Source organism: Thermobia domestica, chromosome 16 (genome assembly GCF_964235325.1).
Source record: "Thermobia domestica chromosome 16, izTheDome1.hap1.1, whole genome shotgun sequence".
NCBI classification, from domain to species: Eukaryota; Metazoa; Arthropoda; class Insecta; order Zygentoma; family Lepismatidae; genus Thermobia; species Thermobia domestica.
In genome coordinates this window covers 126,479,640-126,492,697 of record NC_137469.1, presented here as the reverse complement: position 1 = coordinate 126,492,697, position 13,058 = coordinate 126,479,640, and the positions used below count along the sequence as shown (strand labels likewise).

The following is a 13,058-nucleotide window of genomic DNA, read 5'->3' as shown; positions in this document are numbered from 1 at the left end:
TGTAGTCTTAACTATTAATCATAAATTGCAAAAACAATGGTCAGGAGAAAAATCATTCTGAAAAAAATGTAGTACTTTTCACGGAGATCCAATACGTCTAAGTAACGGGCAGAGGTGTGTATAATTGATTTCAATTCAGGTAATTTGAATGATCAAATTAATTGAAAGCATGTATTTGGTAACATATAGAATGCTTCATCGAAAATTGCCAGACTTAATATTTAAAATAAATAACCATATACATGGGATGCATTAATGAATCTTTGAAATAATATATTTGGTTTAGTTTCTCGTAATTAGTCTCGGGTAGGGGCGCGGTGGCTCAGTGATAGAGCGTTCACCTCCGGTGCTTGGGGTCTCTGGTTCGATCCCAGCTCGCGCCGTGTGGACTTTGTGGTGGACAAACACCATGATAGTGGATTTTCTCTGGTTCTCCCGTTTCCTCCCACTTTCTTCATTCCACCATTTCACTCATCTCTCATCATTCCCGTCTCCTTTAGCCTAACCGGCATAACCGTGTGACGTAAGCTTAAGATTTCATTTTATTTCAGTTAGTCCCAGGTAGTTTTCACCATCGCATACAGAATAATCACTGATCATAATTATTACTGAAAGGCTACTGATTATAAGTAGGGTAGGTTTCAGACAGTCTCGTGTAGTTTTCTAATATCATCCACGTATTTTAATTTTCTTTCCCAATCCATTCTCTGTCTAATACCAGGTACCATCATATTCGTTACAAAATATCTTAAGTAAAAGTAATGTTTAACCTGTTCGTTCTTTTGTTTTAGTTATTTATTAACTTTCCAAGAAATTTGGCCCTACAAGAAAATTATCCGGAAGTCATTATACTTTAAATGATTTCTTCAATACGTTGAAAAAGTAAAGAAAGAAGAGGAAAACAAGATGAACACACTTACGGAATAACATCAATATACCAGTTTATATATTATCCACTGATGTCCTCCTGACGTAACATTACATGCTATATAATATAGATTAAATCTACAACTACAACAAGCTGATGCCGCTTGGAATTATATCAAAGACCATTCGCAGGAAATATAATACAGCTGTATGTATAAGTTGTTTCGCATATTTTTTACCTCTGGTTATGGATTATAGAACATTGAAAGATGCAATTGTTAAAATGAAAAATAACTTAGAAGATAGAAAATGTAATAGAAACTGGATCCATTTAGCTAAGGACAGAAATCAATGGAGAGCTTTTATGAATGCGACACTCAACTACAGGTCACGGAATTTGTTAGTCATGTGTGTGTGTTTGTTATAATGTTCCTTATATTTATCTAATTGTATTAAAGTTATTATGATAATATACCTTACCTTATCAGATGCATAATTTTTTAGCTCCCCAAGTATTATGCTCTGTTCCACATCATATATCACATAAACTATTATCCTTCTTTGTGGATCAAAACTATCAGAGGACATGCTTATGTAGTATGTAACAGAAACACATATGGTGTTAGATAGCCATTCAAATTCTGGACTTTCCAGGAATCCTTCGTATCCAGTCAGCTCGAAAAGATTGGAAACTAGAAATATTTTTTAAAAAATATTGGGTATTACTGTGCGTAAACAGTGAAAGGCGTATAGTTCATATCACAGTTATGAAAACATACTAGGAAAGAAAGAACACAGCTGATAAGTGTTACCAGTATTTTCAGTAAACATGATTTTTCAATACTAAAGTTTACACGTGAAAATGCCTGGAATTCCCTAATCATTTTCCAAGAAGATTCTATCATTAAGAATTAGAGATTCCTTGGCCATGTATGGTTCAAAACGAATTGAGCAGAAAATGTATATTTGTAATAAGAATCTTAACTATTTTTACTTATAATATAAAATAATAAGTATTTACAACGAAGTGTTAAAGTGTATTTTATATCTGTATATGTGTCCAAACATATGACTGTACTGAAATATTTCGTTCTAAATATCTTTTGTTACTATTATACAATAGAAAATTGTCTCCACTTTAAAATTTATTTTCTTTCCGAACTTGGTCTTGAAACAATTTATCACACCTTTCAATGATATCTTCATATGTCCACATCGTCACATCCCATCATATTTTCTGTCACACACAATTCTATTTTTGTTTCGAATACCAATTGTTTCCGTTATTTAATTTCTATCCACATTTTCTCACTTTTTCCTTTCTAACTATTCCATTTTTTACGATCCGCTAATGAAATTTTCTTCTCCATTCTACATATCCATTTATATTTGATACGTGTGTTTGCCATGCAATGTCGTGGTCGACGATATCTTGTTCGTGATTTCTCTTTTTCAAAATTCTCCTGTTTTCCTCAACATTATGGTTACGCAAATTACTTTATAATCATTTCCATTCATTAGTTAACCATCTTCTTTAGCCTTAAAGGCATAAACTGGAACCTAAAGGTTGAAATTTTATTTCGTTTCATTTTGATACATTTGTCTAGTAAGTTCTGGAAAAATTTTGATGGTCACGTGGATGGAAGGTTAAGGTTCGTAAATATTCCTTCAAAAATACTTATTGTAATATTGCCAGGTATCCTTGCGTATTTACAAACATGTAAGATTGTTTACTAATGTTTCCATTCTCCAATATAATGCTTCTCTACATATATCTTGTATTTCAAGAATGTCGGCCTTAATTGTTGTCATGTCCTTATGGAAGTGCCCTACATGCTACGCCCTGGAAGGATTTATTGGTTTTTTTTTTAATTTGTTAAACAGTCGTTGGACTTTTTTTGCAGAATTACCACATACATACCAAGTGTCTAGAACACTTTTCTTCACGCTTCATTATATTTCATTAAAGCAGTCATTTCTAAATTCTGAATGTATGACGTAGAAGATTAGAAGCAAAAGGAAGAGAACAGATTGAACATAAGGGGAAGGAACGATGGAATAAAACAAGGTCGACAATGTTCGACCAGTCATGAATCCACAAGTAGTGTGTATTTGTAAAGCCATGAAATAGTCTTGACTGCCTGTCATCACTGTGTTGTATCAATTCTAGATTTGATGCATTTTCTTTGCTCTATATGAGTGCCTTACTGAGAAAACGAGCAGCAATATGTATTCAATTAGAAATGACTGCTTTCAAGTATAATGCTGTTTAGAATTGTCATATTTTACTTCCTGTCACTGAACGTTACTTTAGCTATGTCAAACACAATCTGGAAGCTAGAAAAGGAAACTCTTACTGTAGCCCTACCTTCCTATTCTGTTTTATCCCTAAACAAAGCGAGTAGGGGAAAGTATTGACTGGAAGTCCGATAGCCCTTTCCTGAGTACTTAATATTACACTATTCTAGGATTCCCAGTCATCCCGCTGGAACAACTAAGAATTTACATCACATCTCCATCAATTATTTAAAGCTCTGAATATCCTCGTTTTTTCCAACACATAACTTAATATAATTCGTGCAATATTTAAAAATTATCGGTTCAATAAATCCTCGATACTTAACTAATAGGAACATTCGACTCTCTTTCACTTACATTTGGTTAGTATTCACCTATAATTTAATAAAATTCGATACTTCATCGAAGATAAGCTGCATAACAATGGCTATAATGTACATTTTCATGAGATATCTTGATTTTAGTGCAAATATTCATTGGGTGCTCCAGTCTTTTAGTGTTAAAGTCTGGGAGCTCTACACTAGTCTCATATGTAGAATAACTCTTTAAAATATTGAAATTTACGCATAACATTCAAGGTAGCTAATGTGTAAGTGGAAACTCTACACACGCAAAATCGTATTTTTTTAAAAAATAATAATCCCGTAACTAACACCAGAGACACTCACTGTCAAATAGTAGTTATTTACTACAAGACAGAGTGAGGCATCTGCCATAGCATTGCTCCGTGACTTTTTTTTAACAGTTTCGCATAAGGTTCCTGTTTCTCTTTGATAATTACATAATATGAACGAAGAATTTGATATTTTCTTCCTTGCATTCTTGCCTTCTGTTAAGGAATGTACAATTAGTTTTCTTTCCCCCATTGCTTTCCTCCTTACTCTTTTTTTTATGCATTTCTCATTTGCGCTTGTTGGATTGAAAAATAATTCATAAGAAAACATGTATTGTTTGTAATTTATGATTGCAATTGACTACATATTTAAAAATAAGTACCAAAATACTAACACAACGTAAAATGTTAAGCCATGTCATGTCCTATGATACAGCTATTTCTTCGAATAATATTCTTCTGAATAAGCTAGGCCAAATAATAATGTGAACCATCTCTGATATATCCCATATTTATTTTTGTAATCAAACACCCATTAAATATACTCTCAAGGAATTTTGGCCATATATACTTGTTCTTCATATTACATCACATAAAATTATTACTTCTCGTAACACTCCAAGCTAATTAAGGAAACTCACACTCTCGTCATATATATCAGCAGGTGCTGAACGCCCTTTTTAGGCCCACAAAGAAAACATCAAGAGGAAAGAACTACACCGCTATTATACATATTCCCACCAAGAATGATCCACTCAGATCAATAATGTAACAGCTTTTCTAACCTTGCAAGCAAACTTCTTTCCTTTGGACCTGAAAGAAGATATCTGGATCATATTGGACATCAGGAATGTCCACAAAACGTTCTTTCAGGTGTTTCTTTAAGCTTGGGAATATCATCGCTGCTTCTTCAAAAACCTTGATGTGGAGTTTCTGCTCAAATTGCGATTTTTATAGATAGAACAGACAGTTTGGTATAGACAAATATTCTTATGTGTTACCGCTCACTTAAGGGGTAATTACCTCATAAAATAACGGCACCATATGGTGTTACGGTCAATCATTTTCTGATAAGTATTTTCAGATACGTAACTGTTTTTATGATAAAATTATGACAATAATACGCGCCCAGCAGCACCACATCACTAATTTTCTCCCTGATAATTTAACAAACAATGCATTCATTTCTCCTTTCTCCTGTAAAATTTGGAATTCTGTACCTAGGGTCTTCAAATGCACAGCCACGGAAAGATAATCAAATGGATCCAAATCAGGCAAATAATAGGAAGATGGTGGATCAACTGGGATTTTGGCAGTAACAATATGGGACACTATGCAGGACTATCGTCATCCAAATTAGATTGGTTTGGAGAACTTAATAGATTTAGTTTTAATTGCTTCTTGAAACTAGTACAATTCAACCAAAAGAATACAGTCTTTGTACCAGAAAATTGAAGCCATGAACGCCTTTGCTGATTTATGAGTGAGGAACTCTTCCAATTAAACAGAGGAGCACTAATATTCACTGAAACTTGGTCTTAGGATCGTACATATAGTGCCATTATTATTAAGTATTCAATCTTTCGACGGGTTCTAGGACTAATGAGAATTTTCATTTATTTTATTATCATTTTACTCTTGGATTTGAAAATATTTCTTCCATATTTTAGATCTTCAACTTTCTCCTTCAACTCCCAATATTTTCGTCTATTTTTCAATATCGATCAATTGTGTTCTTCTTCGTAATCCTCGGTTTTCTTCCATCTTTACTTCTATGGCGGTATGAAGAAGACAATTTCTTCGAATTGTGTGTCCAAACCAAATCATCTTCCTACTAAGGATGCTGACTAAAAGCGTCCTTTTCTCTCTTATCCGTTTTAAAACATGTTTGTTGCTCTCTCTCTCTGTCAATTTTATCTTCTCCATTTTCCTCCAACACCACATTTCGAAGCTTTCTAGATATTTCTTCTTTAATTTCTGTAACGTCCAAATCTCTAACCCATACAGTTCAATGCTCCATGTATAACACTGGACCACATTCTTCCTAGTACAATATTAAACCTGCTAATTAAGAGTGATCTTTTCTTGATGAATGCTTCTTTCGCTATAAATTCTTGCCCTGAGCTCTTTGGTGCAGTAAGAGTCTTTCGTCAAAACACTTCCCGGATACGTGAAATGGTCGACCACTTCAAGTTCTCTTTGTTCTATTCTGACCCTTAAGGCTGTGTTTCAACGGGATATTCTCATAACTTAAGATATTTCGATGTTGATTTCCATTACATATACAGTAGTTTCTCAGTGTCAACTATTTTGTCAATCATTTCCTACAGTCTTTACTTCGGTTCCAGCTATATCTATATAACCCTATCATCTGCATGCTTGATCTTGTTAATGATCTACTCTCTAATCTTGAAGTCTCCAATTATCATTAGTGCTTCCTTCATTAAACATTCACTGTAAATGTTGAACAATTTGGCGGCACACTACATCTTTGTCTGACTCCTCCTCCAACCTCCACATATTTCATTCTTATTCACTAATCGAATGAAAAATTTGAAGCACTAGCCTTAAAACCCCGTTCAATGCTTCAATCCATATCTTCTTCTGATCAATGATCAGACATTTCAATACCCAGTTCAGTGAAAGCTTGCGAATGTTTAATATACCTGTGATAACGAACCAACACACCATACTAAAATATTTCCTATCAGGTTTACCTTTTGGCTAATATTTGTGTCATTAAGGATAATCTAATAGACAGAATCACATGTCTGATCGGTTGAAATTGGAGGAGTCCTCTATGAAGCTCATCTTAAACGGATAAATGGCCAGTTTGAAACGATGTATAAAGGTATAATGGTGCCGTAGAACAAATACTGCTCCCCGGTGCTTGTGATATATCAGTGTGAATGTTCATTGCAGACTTCTAATGAATGAAAAGAACTTCGTGATGATCCGACACTCCAAGACAGCGAAACTTTTTTGAGCCTCCACCAGAACTGCTTCAAGCCTTATATATATATATATATATATATATATATATATATATATATATATATATATATATATATATATATATATGAGGGTAAGTCAACTGAAAACCATAAAAGTAGAAATAAAAATCCGCATATGGCGCCAGTGAGCTGTAAGTTGGCATGCATGTTTACGATAGTATGCCGGATGTCTCCTAGGTGGCAGCAGCCGGCAGATGCACAAACACCGGCGCAACAACAGTTCCAAAATGGCAGACCCACTAGCCACATGCACCAGCGAGGAGCAGCGTTCTGTGATTCGGTTTTTGCGAAGTGAAGGTGTGAAACCGATTGACATTTTTAGGCGAATGAAGGTTCAGTATGGAGATGCGTGTTTGTCACAGCCACAAATCTATGAATGGTGCCGGAAATTTGCAAATGGTGTTACGTCTGTGGCCGATGCTCCACGCCCCGGCCAGGCTCGGCGTGTAGTGACTCCAGAGACCATTGCAGCCGTTAAAGCCATCGTTTTGGAAAACCGCCGTGTGGCAATAGACGAAATTGCAGCACTTGTACACATGAGTCATGGATCGGCACATCATATTGCGAATGATGTTCTCCAGTTTCATAAGGTGTCTGCAAGATGGGTGCCCCGACAACTGACGCCTGAACTGAAACAGCGACGTGTTGATGCGTGCGAAGACCTTTTGTGGCGTGCTGAACGTGACGGTAATGCCTTCCTGTCACGAATCGTCACTGGTGACGAAACATGGGTGCATTACCATCAGCCTGAAACAAAGCGAACGAGCAAGGAGTGGCGCCACTCCTCATCACCGAAACCCAAAACGTTCCACTCCGATGAAGAGGTACGCAACGCGGTGCACGAGTGGTTGCACCGTCGCCCAAGAGACTTTTTTTCTGCAGGTATTCAGGCTTTTCCGAAGCGCTGGCGGACTTGCATTGAACGAGGAGGGAACTATGTTGAAAAGTGATTTACTTCTGTACCCTGTGCGACCAATAAATAATATTTAAAAAAAATAATTATGGTTTTCATTTGACTCCCCCTCGTATATATATATACTGATAATTTAGGTCTCTTGTGATAAATTTATTTATATATACATCTATATATAATTAAATTAATAACGATAAACCTATATTCCCATTGACACACACTAACGTATAAAGATCTTGTATGAAGGTTTTATGTGGACAGGAGGGAAGAAAGTTAGGAACATTTCAGCACTCCATTGGACATAATCTTCCCATACGATAACACCTCCCAAATGTATAGGTGGACAGAAATAAACTCTCTATTGGAAATTGTTTATAACTTTCTTAATATTCAACCAAATTTATGTTAGGTATATACCTTTGTATCAAAAACAAGAAAAGGTATTACTTCGACTAAATTTCCAATCTACTAGAATTTATTTAAGAATGTCGATACCACTTACTTTTTCTCTCCAATCTTTATTAGGCTTATACTACAACAACAAGGCACTCATCTATAACTATACCTATCCACATAAACAGGAAGTTCCTGTATCTTATACGCTAGCCCAATAAGTTAGCTACTCTAGGCATTACCACAAACCTAAAACCTTTCTTGTACATATACATCAACTTAGTTACGCTCTTCATTTGTTTATACAATTTTTCTACTACTTAACACTTTGTCGGATTAAACCTATAAAACACCTTGTCCGATTATTACACTACCAAAATCCTCCCGGGTATAATCTAAAAACAAACTGAAAAACTCTCACATTTAGTTCACTAAAAGCAACTTGAAAATAAACAATTTCTCACAAATTACTACATTAACAACTTAGAAATCCTTTTCCTTATCTTCAATTTTAGTAATCTCTGTTCTTCTTCAATCTTTCCTTTATCTCTAATTTTTGTTACCTCTGTTCTATTTCTATCATCTTATCCCATAACTCTTGGACCTTCTGCTGATAACTCTTGGACCTTCTGGACATGAATTCCTTGAACATAAATTGTAATTCTTGTTTTAAGCTAAGTATTTGATTTTCCTCATTCTTAATATGTTAACCCTTAGATGATCGGTCTTTTCTTCGATACTTCATGTACACACAGAACCTTCTCTTTTTGCTCTTTGTATTTCTGTACATAATTTCTTCCTCGTCTAATTCTGTAAGTAAGCTTTATTTATAAGTCTCTCCTGCACCTTCTTAGGCTTGCTTTTCCTTCTTGCCAAGCTTTTTGTTAATTTCGTTCTTCTCTTTGATGCATCTCGGGGCACCTCTACCTTTACGCTACTGTGACCACTTATTTCACTTCATGCGCTATTAGGTAATTCTCTCTTCTTCAGTTAATGATTGGTAGTGAAAAGTCTCCATTGCCAAAACCTGAAACAAATCCTTCTTCCAATATTGAGGATAATCATTCTACGAACTTAGTATCTTCTTTCATTTCCCTCTTGCTTTTTACAAAGGATTCTTCGATTTGTAGCTCATTCATTTCGACAATTCTTGTTTGCAATACACAACCAGCAGGTGCAAAATATTGTAGCCCTGTACACTTGAAACATCTTTTGCCGTAAGCTGGGCATTGTACTCGTATGTGAGAACGCTGACATTTGCTACTTTTGATTAATTTTCCGTTATTTTGGTTTGAAGAATCAGGTGATGAGGAATAATATGATTTTTGGCCTTTATTTCTCGGAGAACTTCGAACAATTGATGAATAAGCCGAAAACTTATAATCCTTTCTGTTCTCTTTAGCTCTGTGATTCTGCATTACATTAATTTGTTGTTGCCTCCGATTCGTGGAACTATGCGGTCGCAAGTGGGTAAGCGGTTAGCGTATGCGTCTTTGGCGTGGGAGACCCGGGTTCGATTCTCGGCGGGAGCTCATGTAGTTCGGATTCCACGTTAATCAGTAGGTCCACGTCTCATATAGCCTCGCTGCTGAAAGGGACGTTAAACTTAAAATCAACTCAACTCAAAGCAGTGCCCACCGCCTGTGGGAATGTTAGGGCAGCCGTCGCTAACATGTACCTTCTATCCACGTTGTTCCTCATATAAAAAACAAACTGATCTCGAAATAAATGTCCCAAGCACAATCCAAAATTAAGGTATGCTGCCTGTGTTTCAAGGCCATCACGAATTAAGCAACATATTGATGGTCTACCTGTTTGAGATTATGAGATTTAAGCAGTTCAGCTATATCGTGGGTCTTTACTCTGTTATGTCCTAACACGAGCTTCTTTAATTCTTCATAAGTTTTCTGGGCTGACAGTTTAGGCGCACACAAATTTTTCAGTTCCTCATAAGCTGGTAACCCCATGACAGTTAAAAATTTTGAAGATTTTCTGTCGTCTGGTATGCTACAGATAGAGCTACCTGTTCAAAGCTTTCTATACTTGGGTTCGACTAGCTTCAATGTCAAAAGGCTCAAAGTTACTAAAAATGCCATTATCTTAATTAGAAGCATAGACTTCTTTCATAGACTCCACTAATGTGTTACGTATGTTTATCTTTTGTATCTAAAAGAAGCACAGGCAATACTTCGACTAAATTTCCAATCTACTAGAGTTTACTCAAGAATGTCGATACCACTTACTTTTTCTCTCCAATCTTTATTGGGCTTATACTACAACAAGCACTCATCTATAACTATACCTATTCCCATAAACAGAAACTTTCCTGTATCTTAAACACTATCCCAATAACTTAGCCACTCTTAGCATTACCATAAACCTATAACCTTTCTTGTACATATACATCAACTTAGTTATCCTCTTCGTTTGTTTATACAATCGTTCTACTAACTCTTAACATTTTGTCCAATTAAACCTGTAAAACACCTTGTCTGATTATTACACTTCCAACAATTTCATGAAACAAAACTCATTTTGTTCCTTATTGCGTGATATATCAAATGTTATTCCAGGTATCTGTGCTGTACCATTATGCAACGTCTAACCTAGCGTGAGCGGACTCAGTTGACTTCTCAGTACGAAGTATATACGTACAGAGGTGGTAGCGAAGCGTGAAATCACCTTGTGCCTCGGTAGATGAAAGACCGTAAGGAATTGTCAAACGAAGCTAACGGACATAGGTTCTGTAGCAGATATTAGAAGACGTGGTCGTCTCTCAACATGCAGAACGGAGAAAAGTATGCAAGTGGTTCAGAAAATGTTTACTCGAAGTCCTCAGAAATCATGAAGACAAGCATCCCGGAAAGTGTTTTAATCCAATACACGATCCGAACTTGTCAGAAGAACCAGTTGGATTTTTGTCCATGGAAACCAGATTATTGCCAGGAATTATCGGCGGGAAACTGATCATCGGTTGTAGAATAGGTAGATGATTCTCCTTGGTATCAAGTCTCGTCCGATCTTTTCGGTAATATCCTGTGGTTAGCTGAAAGCCGTGTTGCATGTTGAGGAGTTTATTAACTGGCACAATTGTTATTGTTGAGCAGGAAAGGATTCAAATTAGTTGTTAGAAAATGCCAATATCACCTAAAACTCATAGTGTGGTGCTGCACGACATTCACGAAAGTTGTGGATCCGTATATCATTTTGAGAAACAATAGATGCAGAACGGTACTTTGGTAAGTTTGAAGTTTATGTTCACGGTATTGTATCAACATGGGACAATTATAACAACCTAATCTTTATGCAAAATCGGGCCACACTTTATTTCGAAAATTCTGTCCGTACGTGGCTTGACCCACTTTTTACGATGCTGGTTAGGACGTCGTAGCTTTCTCGAATTGCCACTAAGGAACCCTGACCTAATATCCTTCAACTTCTTCCTCTTGGTATGGACAAAAGGAGAAGTTTTTATAGCATAAAACGTACAGCTGTAGTATCTGCAGATGTCCGTCTCAAAATCTCCAACCGTTTAAGAAACCTGACGGATAATGGTGGTGCTGATATGGAATTTCAGTAATGTATAACAATTTTAAAATCCTAAAGAATATTTTTTGTTTCATTAAAATTGGTTAAGTATTTAAAAAGTTATATTAATAATAAGGCATACATTATCACTAATCTAAACTCTTCCATTAGAGATTAGAATATGGATTTCTGGGCTTTCGGCATCTATGGCCATGCTAGTCCGTCAAATATGAGGGATGACGTCCCTCGGCAAACACACTATCCGGGGAATGGGAAGGAAGAAATAATAGGGGAAGGAAGGAAGAGGCCTGGGACCTATATATTAGGTACCACCCCGGCATTTGTCTGGTGTGAATGAGGAAAACCCAGGAAAACCTCGTTCAGGATGGTTGGGCTGAAAATGCTTTTTACACCTTTTCGACCGAGTGGCCTACCGAGTGTCAAACCCGGAACCGTTCACACCGAAGGCGAGAGTGTTAGCGACTACGCTACACGGGGCCACCTAAACTCTTCAATGATTTCAGAAAAAAATAAATCAACAAACTTGTCTCATGATATATAAAGGCTAATGCATTATTAAATAGTCTTCACTAAGTTTTCATAATAATTATATGATAATAATTGGATACCATAAAGTGAGAATAAGAATGTAATATTACCATCTAAGGGGAATGTGACCTACGTCTTGCAAACATCATCATTCAGCTTAAATTAAAATTGCAAACTTATCGGAAACCAGCATGCCATTTTCACATGACTGTTTAATTCTTCTTCTGCAGTTTTCAGATTCTTGTTTGTACTATCCTAATACAAATGATGATGAAAATCTTATTCCCGGTGACTCTTCTGAGCTACCCATACAATTTATACTTTAGGGACTCGGAAAAGATGCTATTGAAGAACTATAATTGACAACCCCAATCAATGATTTTCATTGTTGGAAAAAAGAGCACTCAACATGCGATAACGTTACAATATATACTATGTTGAATATTGCAAGTTATTTGATTAATATGTGTACGCTACAATAAAAAAAACATACATTTTAAAACACTTTGTTAAACACATATTTAATCTTTATATATGTTCTTTTTACTGATCCACGTAATAAACATATATTTATTCATGTACTATAATCACAATTCTTTCATAACTTCTGCACTATGAAGTATTCTCATAGTGTTAATAACTTATTTTCCTCTGCGACTATATGTTTAACATATAGTCAGCACTCATACTTTGAAGTTGGAATTTCATAACAGTTAGTTCTACTTAGGAACAATTTTCGTCAATTGTTGAATTTTATCTTACAAATCTACTATTAAAATATTTAAGCCACTATACAGGATGAGTGAATTCTAATTATATTCTAAAATTTGATTAATGAAATATATGTTTTCGAATCCGCCGAGTGACTTCAGATTTCTTACCT

At 35.7% G+C, this 13,058-nt stretch overlaps 1 protein-coding gene across 3 annotated transcripts in view; it reads right to left on the bottom strand.

The window, feature by feature from the left end:
• LOC145673401 (uncharacterized) overlaps positions 1-13,058 on the bottom strand; it is a 288,550-nt gene that overhangs the window by 203,725 nt on the left and 71,767 nt on the right. For all 3 annotated transcript variants that reach the window (XM_081743064.1, XM_081743065.1, XM_081743066.1), the window contains one exon: positions 1,348-1,559. In XM_081743064.1, the coding sequence (XP_081599190.1) occupies positions 1,348-1,559 (212 nt within the window). The remainder of the gene's footprint in view (positions 1-1,347; positions 1,560-13,058) is intronic.